The 13,053-nt window shown below is 36.0% G+C and overlaps 1 protein-coding gene across 1 annotated transcript; it reads right to left on the minus strand.

Moving 5' to 3' along the window:
* Positions 1 to 3,251, minus strand: RPS16 (ribosomal protein S16). Its single transcript, XM_015812040.1, has 6 exons — positions 3,155 to 3,251; positions 2,989 to 3,041; positions 1,862 to 1,963; positions 1,098 to 1,194; positions 413 to 460; positions 1 to 213 (listed from the first exon to the last, which is right to left on the minus strand). The coding sequence occupies exons 2-6, from the start codon at positions 3,034 to 3,036 to the stop codon at positions 68 to 70; spliced, it is 441 nt and encodes a 146-aa protein (XP_015667526.1). The 5' UTR covers positions 3,037 to 3,041; positions 3,155 to 3,251; the 3' UTR covers positions 1 to 67.
* Between the last annotated feature and the right edge of the window lie 9,802 nt (positions 3,252 to 13,053).

The following is a 13,053-nucleotide window of genomic DNA, read 5'->3' on the forward strand; positions in this document are numbered from 1 at the left end:
TAGTTTTCAAAACACAAGTTATTTATTAAATTTTATCCTTTATTTCAAATAGACAAAAAGTTTCCTTTTAACGATAGGATTTTTGGTAACGTGCACGAGCACCAGGTCCACCAAACTTCTTGGACTCACAACGTCGAGGATCAGCAACTAACAGGGTCCTATCATACTGGATGAGGATATCCTTTATTTCTTTCTTAGAAGCTTCATCGACATCTTGAGAAAAATAAAACATTTGTATTAGGCTTTGAAGCTATTGTTTATAATCATTCCTATAACATTGCTCAGAAATGGTAATTTAGAAGAAACATCAAGAAATAAAGTCTTTGAACAGCACTTAATTTATATGGTCAACATACAACTGATCTTAAATGAGATGAAAAGTAGTGGAAAAATAAAGTTAATGAAAACTTACATTTCTGGTAATAAGCCACCAGTGCTTTGGAAATAGATTGCCGAATTGCTGTAGAAGAAATAAGTAAAATAAAATATCAAGTTAAAAGAAAAATGCTGCAAGTTTCTAGTAAAAGTTAAATCAGATATATTAACTGTGGAGTGTTTGGAGTAATTTAGTACTTTGGATTTACATTAGTATTTATTTGTATCCCACTTTTATTTTTACAAATAACTCAAGGTGCCAGCATATCCAACATACCTTCCTCCTATTTCCCCTACAACCAGTGGGTTGAGAGTGACTAGTCCAAAGTGACCCAGCTGGCTTTCATGGCTAAAGTTTCAAGCAGGACTCATAATCTCCTGCTTTCTAGTCTGGTGTCTTAATCTCTAGATCAAATTGGCTCTCTAGCATCTATATTTATATATAAACAATTATAAGGAGTAATAATCTGGTACAGAGCAAATCATCAAATATAATAAAAGCAAACTTCTCTAAACTTGTAAATCAAGTGGATTAGCTAGCAATCAATCTAACTAGGAGTCAGTAAAATACATCCAGAAATACCAGGTGAGAAAAGGTTAGAAACCAATTAACAAACCACAACACAGGTGATAGCACATTTTACAGATACACATGTTGCTGTATTTGGATAGCTGATACATTTAATATTTTTTTCTGCTTGTAAAATATGAACTGCTCATACCGTATATCTGTGCCACATGACCGCCACCCTTCACACGGACTCTTATGTCAACTCCTGCAAAGCGTTCTTTGCCCAAAAGAAGTACTGGTTCAAGCAGCTGGGGGAGAAAAAGCATTTAGTTATAGTCCTAAACAAGCTTCTTATTTAACGCAGAAATGTCTGAAGATATATAGAATACAGGCTATCAATATTCTTTAAATTTACTACTTTTACATCACCAAAGGAAATTATAGAAAATAATTCTGTTTTCACCAAAAAAACTTATATCTTGCCATCTTAACAATTCATCCACTTCAATTAATTCATTATATTTCAAGACAGTACCCTTAAATAACTTCTCCAAGAGTTTCAACTAACTTGCATGCAATAACACAGAAACAAATAGAACCATTTCATTTGCTTAAATGCTTTACAGCTTTCAATTACTGCATTCCAGCAGAAAAGTACTGTATACCAGGAATAAAGAGTATTACTGACAGAAGTAATTCAAGACAAACATCAATATAACTCTTGCCAAATTCTCCAAAAATGCATGCAAAGTATTGAAACTTTAATAACAATGCAAGGGATTCTGAATAACAGATAAAAAGTTTTTTAAAAAATGCTAAGTATATTTATCAAGGGACAGTTCAAACCCACTTGAAATTCACTGTCCTTTTATCAGAACTATAAGTTTTTTAAAAAGAGGGGGGAAACAAAAGAAAACAGTTATTAATTTATACATACACACAAAATGTATTATACATACATAGAAAATCACTTACTTTGTATTGGAGAGTTCTGGGTTCAATCATTTCCAGAGGCCGTCCATTCACCTTAATAAGTCCATTTCCTCTTTTGCAGTGAGCAACTGCAGTAGCAGTTTTCTAAATGGGGGTTGGTTGGGACAATAATAAAAATATTAGGCAAAATTACAGCCTTTATGACAGGTAAGCACTATCAGCACTGCATCAAGGATTAACATCCAAAATATTCCACTACGCACGTTAATTATCACTGTATATACACTTTGCTATTGAAACCAATCAACTGAAGCTTTTATCTATCCCATTTTCACTTGTTGCTATGAAGCAAGAAACCTAATAGGTGCAATCGTCAATTAAGATAGAAAACTCAAAAAAGGAGTCTAGTGATGACAAGATGAAATGAGAATTTTTTTGAGATAACTTTCTATTGTGAACCCACTGAGCTTATGCCATACATTTATTTTTTAAATCTGTTTGCCACCCATATCGCCTCGGGGTGACTCTGGGCACTTGAACATGAACTGGTGGAAGCCTTGGCATATTCAGGAGCTGGACAGGATGGGTTTTCAGGAAAGATAAGCAACGATTCCTATTGTATGGTTTATTTTGGTTAATGAAAAAGAATGACGGTAATTGTGGGTACCCTATTTCATGGGGCAACTATACGTTATATATAGTGTTTTTAATATGTTATGTGTACACTTTGAGAGAAAGCAACTAAATTTCATTTTTAATGTGTGCCATTGTGCCCACAGGAAAAATAATAATAAAGATTATCTATCTATCTATCTATCTATCTATCTATCATGAAATAGCACCGCCGCCCCCCCTCAAGCCCATCCCCAGAACAGTCAAATAGCTTATCCGTCCTTGCATCCCATGTGCCGCAGTTAACGCGCCGTTTTCCTTCACCACGGCTCAGGCCAAATCCCGCCGCTCAAGTGGGAAAACGTGGCAGCGGAAGAGTGCCATTGCGCGCATGGAAAATGAGAAACGAGGGATACTTTTCAGCGCCGGAAAGCCAGCCGGGCCCAGGCAACTTTCGGGCAACAATAGCATCCCGTTGCCCCCTCAATTGCCCGGCTTTTTATGGCGGAAGAGCAGACAACGAGCTAGGCCCGTTCGAACAACCACGCAAGCCTCACCTTCCTGCCGAAAACCTGAACGCTCTGGAGGGGCCCCTTAGCCGGCATGGCGCCTGAAGGAGAGAGACAGACAAACCGACAAAGCTAGTGAGTGACCAGACCGAGAGCTCCCCCCCTCCCCCAACGGCAAAGCTTGGACGAACGAGAGCGACACCCACCCACCCACCTTCGGCAAAAGCAGCAGCGAAAGAAAGAACAGGGTTTCCCAACTAACTTTCCCAGGGGCCGGCTCGGCCGCAAAGATTAGCGTCACTTCCGGAAGCGCGACGCATCGCTTTCCGGCAGCCGCTGTGGGTTCTGTTTTGTCTTCCCGTTCTCGTTTGTGTGGGTGGGGAAGTTTGTCGGAATACGCAGGTGGTTTCGCTCGTATCTTTCAGTGACAGAAAGAGGCTAAGGTCCGCATTCATTCCTCCTATTGGCGGTTTTTTTTCGCGATTAAATTATAATTTCTATCCACGCATTTTAAACATGAAGAGGTGGCTGTCAAGGATATGGATAGGTTGTATTCACATGGCTGAACCATGTATTAGGTCAGGGGTAGTCAACCTTGGCTCTTTTATGACTCGTGGACTTCAACTCCCAGAATTCCTGAGCCAGCTAAGCTGGCTCAGGAATTCTGGGAGTTGAAGTCCACGAGTCATAAAAGAGCCAAGGTTGACTACCCTTGTATTAGGTAGTTACACTTTAGCATATTAGTCTGTGGGAAACCAGCCTTAGTTTAATATCGGTGTCTTATGCAGACCCAGAAAACTTGTTTGAGAAGACCGGGGCTTCACCAGCCGTGGGTAAACACGTGCGGAAATGCAAGCTACAAATCTAGGTCAACGTTAGAAGACCAGTGTTACCAAATTAAAGCCATCTAACCAGTTAACTTTGGCCTGCTTTGTTAAGTTTAGTCACTGTTGCAATAAGATTATCAGTTTATTTGTTTTTTCCAGAACTTCAACTTTGGATTCAAACTATTTGGAGGATATATCCTACATTTAACAATATAGCATCCTGATGCCACAGTGGTGGTAACAGGTAACTTGACTTGGTCCATATAATGGGATCTTGTATTCAGAATTTGGCTTCTCTCCCTCCATTAGGCAAGGGAGATGATCGTCTATTATTTGCCTGACTAAAAATGTGATATATACAGTAATTTAGCAGGACTTTGCCTAGTTCAGCTTGAAAACATGCTAGATATTTATCTTCAGTGGTATAGAGATACTGATCCAAGAGGAGATCCAGTCTTAAATGTTATGTACTGGTTTCACATTCATTTTTTGCTACAGTGACCAACTTATAATGTAGGCTTATATAGAAAGTGATCAGTTTTCTTAATTAAAATTCATAACCATATAATGAATAACTTTGATGTTGCTCAGTAATTGAAGGATGCATAAGAATATGATAATGCAAAAAGATAATCTGTGTACAGGTAGTCCTCTACTTACAACAATTCATTTAATAACAGTTCAAAGTTATAATGGCACTGAAAAAAATGACTTATGACTGGCTTTGCCATGCCCGTTGCAGCATCCCATTGGTCATGTGATCAAAATTCAGACACTTGGTAACTGGCATGTATTTATGACAGTTCCAGTGTCCCAGGATCATGTGATCCCCATGTGCAAACTTCTCAGCTGGCTTCCAACAAGCAAAGCCAATGGGGAAAATCAGATTCACTTAACAATCAGATGACTCACTTAACATCTAAAGGATGGGGCAACAAGTGGCAAATCATTAGTGATGATATTGAGTAGGCAAGGATGTACAAATACTTTGAAGTTATTTTTCAAAATACTGCTTCCTGAGGGGCACATACAATAAATGTAGTGAAGATTACATCATTACATCAATTTTTTGTCCTTTCTATTCAAAGTGGAGTCTAAATAATATTTACAGTTAAAACATGATGGTATCCCAATTGATAACGTATATCGCAGTGATGTACATGTAAGACTTCTCATCTTTGAGGTTAATATAACCCTAATTGAATATAGTCATTTTTGAATGCCATGTTATGCTCTGAATGCTGTATGTGTAATCTCTAGAGGCTCAAACCTGATTTCACACAATCAGGTTCTAGCTCAAGTTTGTTCTGCCGAGGAGATTGTCTCCAGTTGATGGAAATGCTAGATAAAAAACTTTCAGGTTTGTATATGCTCCCCATCCTCTTTATTCTCTGTTTGAGATTATCAGAGAGTTTTAGATGTAGACAGCCAGAGGAACAGAAACTTGTTTTTATGCCAGTTTTCCCCAACCTTTTTGGCTTTGCATTCCAGTGAGGGGGAGAGAGGAATGTTTCTGAGCATCCCATCGCTTATGCCTGGGGGTCGGGGACCCCTGTTTTATGCTATTGTTTCAACTGGGAGCTTTTCTATAAAAAATTACTGAACATCATTCAAATCTTTATTTAAATATAATACATTATAAATATAAATATTATAAATTAAATTTGGTTATTTGAGACACTGCTCTCCCTGATTACATCTGCTTGACCGGCTGAGAGGGTCCTGTCTCTCAGGGAACTACACTTGGTGTAGTTCTTTGCCATGTTGCCTGCCTTTTGGAGCATTCCCCCCACAAAGTGAAATCGGCCGCACCCCTCTTTATTTTCTGGAAGTTCCGCAGGGCCTGGCTTTGACATCAGGCCTGGGGATCTCAGGGGATTGGTGAGATGTTGAGGTGGCTCCATTGCTCCATTGCTGGTTGAAGTGTGTGTATGTGTGTGTGTGTGTGTGTGTGTGTGTGTGTGTGTTACATAGGGTTGTTTGCCATGTTCATTTTTATTTTTTTGTTATTGTACACTGCCCAGAATCACTTCTTGTGAAATGGGTGGCCATGTAAATTTGATTGATTGATAGATAAGATTTATTTATTTTATTTATTTATCAATGTATAAGGGAGCCTTTAATCTGACTCATTTTGATGTTTTCTGCTGCAGTGGAAGGGAGGCTTGTATGAGTAGTCTGTTGAATGTCTCTGCCCCTCCCTGAAATGGTTGAAAGAATGGACTCTGTAGTATATATTATTATTATATTTCTCTATTATTCTTGCTTTTAAAAATGTTACGGTAATTTATATTTTCTTCTTTCAGAAATAATATTGATATCACAAATTTTATGTTATGACTTGTAACATTAAGGTACAGATAGTCAAATGCATATACAGAAATATGTATGTTAGATGAACTATGGAGTGTTTGCAATTATATGGCAGCTTGAATGTTCTGTTTACACTTAATCATTTATAATTGAGTTTATTTTACTTTATATGTTAGTCATGACCCACAATAAATGATTTTTGAAAAGGCCACTAAATACTTTCAAGGACAACCAACTGAACAGAATCTATAATTATTGTGTGCAGTTATATAAAAAATATAGTATAAACCAAGCTGCAGTTGTTGGAGCAACCACAATGGCTGAAAAACATGAACGTGATTACATGTTTATATGCATGTGCCTCTTATGCACTAATTATTTTAATTTAGTGACTTGGCTCTTAATATATACATTGTTTATATTTTGCAGTTCTAATTAATCCCAGAGGTTACTGAAGCATCTTCAAAGTAGTAGTGCTATGTGGTCCAAATATATTGGGTTTCTTTTGTTGTGTGGAATTAGGTATTAGGAAATGAGGCATAGGAGACTCACTAGTTGATACCAAATTTACCCCTTAACATCATTTCAAGCTTTAAAAGGCACTGAGAAAAGGGCCTGGATTGAAGTATAATAATATGGGTATAACAGGATCATCTGCTGTTGGGGGAACATGAATCACAGACTATACAATGAGGATAAAGCTGTTTGGCAGGTGAGGCCACTGTATTGTTTTTTTCAGAAGAAATTTGGGATGAATATATCGATATATGAAACTTGGTTGAGGATATTGTCATATCATTTTTCCAGCATATTTTTTCTCTTAAAATATATGTTCCATTACAGTCCATTTATCTACAATGCTGATTCAAGAGAATGGATAGTCCTCCATGAGTATGACATCCTTTTATTCTAAAACCAGTTCAGTATTTCTGAAATGATTCTTGCTATCATGTTACTCATTTCATCTGCTTGTAAGATAAAAAATAGGAATGAGTAGCTTCTTCATAATCGTGACAACAGTAAGATATTCTGGCACTGCTGAACTGGATTGAAAAAAAGCAAATACAGTACAGGGATTTGGGGTGTGTTTGTCCAATGCCTTTCTCCCTGTTGTTCGCAATTTCCAGAACCTTAATGTTATCTATCTTTAAGGAACATTTGCTTGCATAATAATGAATCAAAACACAATAAGTAATTCATTTGAAAAAAGTGGTTTGAAAACCAGTAGTCTGGATTGTTCAGAATGTTCATTACATGAGAAAAAAAAAAAATGTCTGATGAGGAAACTTTCTGGATATTATGCCACTCTTTCAAGGAGATTGCATAATATCTGATGTACCAGTCATTCACCTACAACATAGTATACAGGTAGTCTTTGGCTTATTAGCGTTCATTTAACAACTGTTCAAAGTTACAGTAGTCTTGGAAAAAGTTATTTATGCTCTGTCCTTGAAGTTATGACCATCACATCACCTCTGTGGTCAATCAGCTCACATTTATGATCAGCTGCAGCATCCAGCAATGTTTCTAGTTACTTCTCAACAAGCAATATCAATTGGGGAAGCCAGATTTGCTATGTGATTCACTTAACAATCATAGTAAAATGGTAAAATTAGGACCGGTCACATGATGACTTGCTTAATGACTGCATCTCTTAGCAATCAAAATTCCAATCACAATTGTGGTCATAGGTCAAGGACTATCTATTCTATATAGACTTGTGGACTATTCAATATACAAAATAATCACATCAGCTTAATGACTCAGAAATTACTGTATCAACAAATGTTGTTGATAACATCAAGAAACATAATTTTGCCAATAGTAGCATCAAAAGTAATTACACAAATACAGAACATATGGAAATATGTTAAATTGGAGTGCCTTACAAATTTAGAATCAGGCCGTCAAATCCAGATTGTTATGAGAATGATGCTATACAACTACAGAGTCTGTAAAGAAAGGGTCATATGTGGGTCCACATGAGACTATTCCAGAGACTGAAATCTTTAATCAAACCATAAAGTTAGGGGGAAAATACTTTTATTTGTGCAACCAAAACATTTTTCTACATATAAAAGGCATTTCTGAATATTAATGATGGGAATTGGGAATGTTTTATAGAGCAAGACAGAATGGCTAAAAGTTTTAGACTAGGAGTTGAGAGAGCAAGGGTCAAGTCCATTTCCATTTGTGGAAACTGACTGGGTAATGTTGAGCCAGTCATACACTCAGCACAAAGTAATCGTGACAACAGTAAGATATCCTGGCACTGTAGAAGGAAATCCCCACACAAATTATCTTGAAGTCTTAGAAGAAAAATGAGATATAAATGAAATAAAATGTTTTCCTTTATTCTTGTTAAACCTTATTGAAATAATAATCAAATGATACAAAAATAATAACCTGTATTCTGTATGTGTGGCAAACAACAACTAAGATACAGAAAGTGGTATCAAAAAAGGATCTTAAAAACCATACTTTTATATCATAGCATGTTCTTTCACATGACATTTTGGACATTAACACTAGTAAAATTTCTGCATCACATGTCTTATTTCCTACATATGTTGTATCCTATGATGTATCCTGTACTCAGAGGATCCTAAATTTTGTCTAGGCATGATATATTGCTATATTAGCCATAGTGTTCATATACAAACTCTTTTTTTTCTTTTTGTTTTGGGGAATCGTTAAGTAAGTTGGGTTTTTTATTCTACAATAACACAATTTGTTTTTCAGTCAATATATTCAACAAAGGCAATAACTAATTGTACAATGTGAGTGTTCAGATGAAGAAGAGCGATCAGCACATTACTTCTTTTTAAATGGTCAAACCTCAAAGTAGCCATGAAACTAGGCACTGTGTATTTCAAGGGTGTAGACAACATACTTGAAATGCACAGAAATAAATGTCTATAGAAACCTGAATGATTCATTTTGTCTCTAGAGCAGGGGTGTCCAATCTTTTGACTTCTCTGGGCCACACTGAGTGAAGAGGAGTTGTCTTGGGCCACATATAAAATAAGTAATATAGTTAATGTATACAAATCACATAATAATGTTAAAAGTTTACAATCTGCATTACTAGCTGTCCAGGGCCCCACAGCCTGCAGGTTGGACACACCTGTTCTAGATCACACTTTAAAAAATACAAGCTTTCATCTGAACAGAGGCATTCCTAAAACTTAAGTCTTCCCCACTCGTGCTATTTTTTTATATTCCATTTAATCATGATCATCAAAAAGTCAAATTTTCATGTTATACTCAGAAGCTCAGTGTAAGTTCCTGTTTTAGAATTATACAGAGTTTTTAAAAATCATTTGTTTGCCATTTAATGATTAGGAATATCTTTTTGCTTATATTAGCTTTTCGCATTTACCATGACTCCTTGTCATACAAGTTGCTTTGTACTGTCAGGACTGTCAGATAAAGAGATGAATATATTTAGTAACAGTGGCTTCCTGCCATATCTTCAGTCAGCATGAAAAAGAAATCATTAAAGGATGAGCTGTTTGTAAAGTAATGATGGAAAGTGGTGGTCTCTTGAGAACACGCCAGTGAAGACTTTGAAAGCGGGACAAAAAAAGAGTTGGCTATGTCACATGCAATTAGATGCTTTGCAAATCTAATTGCTTATATACATTACTTATGAATAGCTTCTGTATCTTCTGTTTGTTAAGAAGAACTTAGCCATTAAAAAATGAATACAAAATAGCATTTGGAGTGGACTTTTCTATGTTTATTTGCTAGTGTAAAGACTAAAAGAGAAATGTTGCTTCTTTTCTTTGAACTACTGTGTCTACGAGAAAAAACATATATTGTGTTCTTGAAAGGCTAATTGTTGTCTCACCTAGTTGTCTCAGTAGACTCATCTAGTCTAGGAAACATGTAAGAGTTAGAAGAGTGAGTGGTGAGCTGTAACATAACCGGTATAGTGTTAAGTCACATGAACAAATTGGACGCAGATAAGGATGAATGGAAAAAGCTAAGAAGGCAGTACTAATACTTCATTGTAAGGAAATATAGAACTGAGAAAGGAAGGGGGTTGCTGTTTAAATTCTGACTAGGGATGCAGAGTATAACTGATGACATGTTCTATTGTGGTCAGACAATTGAGCAATATTGTGGTCAGACAATTGAGCAGTGAAAAGATAATATTGAACTACATTTCATACTTATTTGGGAATAAGCCTCATTCCATTTGGAATATATATCAACGTGAATACAATAGGATTGAACTATAAGGTAACCGTCGTTCTATGATAAGTATAAATGAAAAAAATCCAAGGAAGTAAAAGATTGCATTATGCTGTCAGAGATTAAAGAAAGAACATTAAAAGCCAAAAAAGGAAATAACAGGGTGGTACCTATAACTATCTAAATGAAGCTTGATAATTGCTTCTGCATAGGAATATGCATAGGAATAGTTGGGCTCTCGTTTATACAAATAAATTGCAACTTCTGGTGCTGGCACTAGAGGGCCTTGAATGCTGAAGAAAGATGCTAAATTTCCAAATGATTTAATGCTTTAGTCTGTACAGCAGATTGTTGTTTATAAAACACACACACACACATAGACACACACATTATAGAATCCTTTATAAAACTATGCTATTTGTAGAAAAGTTTATTGGTGCATGTATCTTAGAAAAACCAAGGAAAACCAATAGAACAATTTTTAGAAAGAAATGGCCTTTATCAAATGCAACCAAGATCCTTATTTCTCTTCTTCAATTTCAAACTGCAAAATTATTCTTAAAGCTTTTAAAAGGAGCTATGATTTGTCAATGTTCTTAGAACTATCAGAGACATTTAGACAGGTAATCTTTCCAGTTGAGATTAAAATTCAAGGCCTTCCAGGATTTACTCAAAATAATGGCAAGTCTTTTTGGGGGGATGCAAAATGCAGTCTGGAATTAGTGCTGTCAAAATGAAATTGTCCAGATCGCCATTCCTGCCTCATTCCCCTCCCTCTTTGTAGTGATTTCATGGCAGGCTTAGTGGGCTTCCCCAGTCTTGTAATACTATTTATGTATTATATTTCTAAATTGTGCCAAAACCACAATTTTATAGTTAGCATAAAGCTACATTGAAAATATATTGTACAATAATGTAAAAGCTAATATAGAAAACAGTATAGTCAAATTATCAGCAAATAAAATTGCATTTTACTAAAATCATTAAAAGTAAAATTATTAACAAAATAATATATTACTATTATTAGTAACAGATCGGCAGTTCTAACAGCTCTCAAAAGAATTTTGGAAAAACAAGTATTTTTTTAAAAAGCAAAATAAAACAAATAACATGCTCAATTAATGCTGAAAGCATGATAATGTAGGCACCTGGTAGGCATTGCCAGGTGTCATTTTATAAGCAGAGAGCTTGCTTATAAATAAGCATTGTGACTTATGCACTTGTCCTCAATGTCACTATGCAGATATGAGAGTTAGATCTCTATCATGACATCACAATGCACTTGCTTGCTTGCTATGTAGTTCATAACTACATCTGTCTCATATGCACTAGTTGTTTAGAAAAGTAAGTTAATAACATTTAATTGCCAGGATGGGCAGGTGAGTAGGGAAAAACAAGCTGAGGGTGCTCTGACTTGGGAAGGGAGAAGAATATTGTCAGTTCCTAATCAACTACAAGAACTTGACAATCACTTGATACAAGGAGAGAGTGGATTTCCTTCCTATTCAGGCATGGGGCTTAATGGGAACCATGTTTAGGTTTCCCTCTGTTCTTTTCTGCCTTTGTGCTCCTCCATTGAGTACATGCACATTGTAACTTGTCTTGCATTGAGTTTCCAGGGTAAGAAGCTGATCAGAACTGCAGGGAGGAGGGGCAGTTGTGGCTTTCTGTGATTGTGAAGAAGAAAAAGGGGAAGGAATATCTGAGTGACAAGACACCTAATAGAAGAAGAGAGTAGCATCCTACCCAAACAATAGAAAAACAGCTACATTTAGCCTATCTGTTTTCCTAGAAATAAATACCATGGCATCTCATGAACCTTTTCCTGAGGAGATCTTGGGGTCAGAAATTTTGTCAAAACCATTTTTTACAACTCTGAGATACTATTCCTTCACATAGCCTTTCCCAAAACCATTTAACATTTTAAACCCATTTAGAGTTTCTACTACATGTTAAATTGCTTAGTTTTATTCTTGATATTTCCATCATTTTGTTAGGTTTTTTTTAGTTTATCATGTGAATTCCAGCTATTTGAGTGTTTATTATTCAGTATAGAAAATAGGTTCACTATTCATCAAGTTAAGCATGTTGTAGTAAGACAGCCATTAGTTGTGTTGACTAGCAGAAGACACATTTCATGCTAAGTTTTAAGATATTTGGTTTGGTTTGGGCTTAGAGTATTGAATAAGCCCATTACTACTTGCATGCCTGATATTCCCTGGGTTCAGACAAATACAAACCTATGTTTACTTAACTATGATTTCCTGAACAAGTCAAAACTGATAGGATTCATACAAATGCTTAGCCAACAAATAACATAGAATGTTGGACTTCATTGATTCTTGGCTCATCTTGTACTTTTATTTTTATTTTGTAATGATGCAGCATGATGCATAAATCCAAATTATATAAAATGTCTATGTCATTACTGGCTAAGAGAGAAAATTCCAGGTAGTTTGGGATATTTAACATGATAAGCTTGAGAATTTGATGATCTCATACCAGTAGAATAAACTTTAAATAAACTTTAGATTCTAGAACTATTGCTGTCTCCCAGCAAAAAAGCTTATTGCTGAATGTTCCTTTTAAAAGCTGCCTTATCCAGGTTTTTTGAATTTAGCCATCTGATTTACTACTGTATCAGCAGTGGAACAAACTACTTCCTCTGCTGGGAGGATTTAAATGAAAATTGAATATCCATCTCTCAAGGATACCATATGTAGAAAGAAAAATCTTCATCAGGGTCCTGTCCAAGCCAGGAATAAACAAAATG

Source organism: Protobothrops mucrosquamatus, unplaced genomic scaffold, assembly GCF_001527695.2.
Source record: "Protobothrops mucrosquamatus isolate PMUCROS unplaced genomic scaffold, P.Mucros_1.0 scaffold63, whole genome shotgun sequence".
Lineage (NCBI taxonomy): Eukaryota > Metazoa > Chordata > Lepidosauria > Squamata > Viperidae > Protobothrops > Protobothrops mucrosquamatus.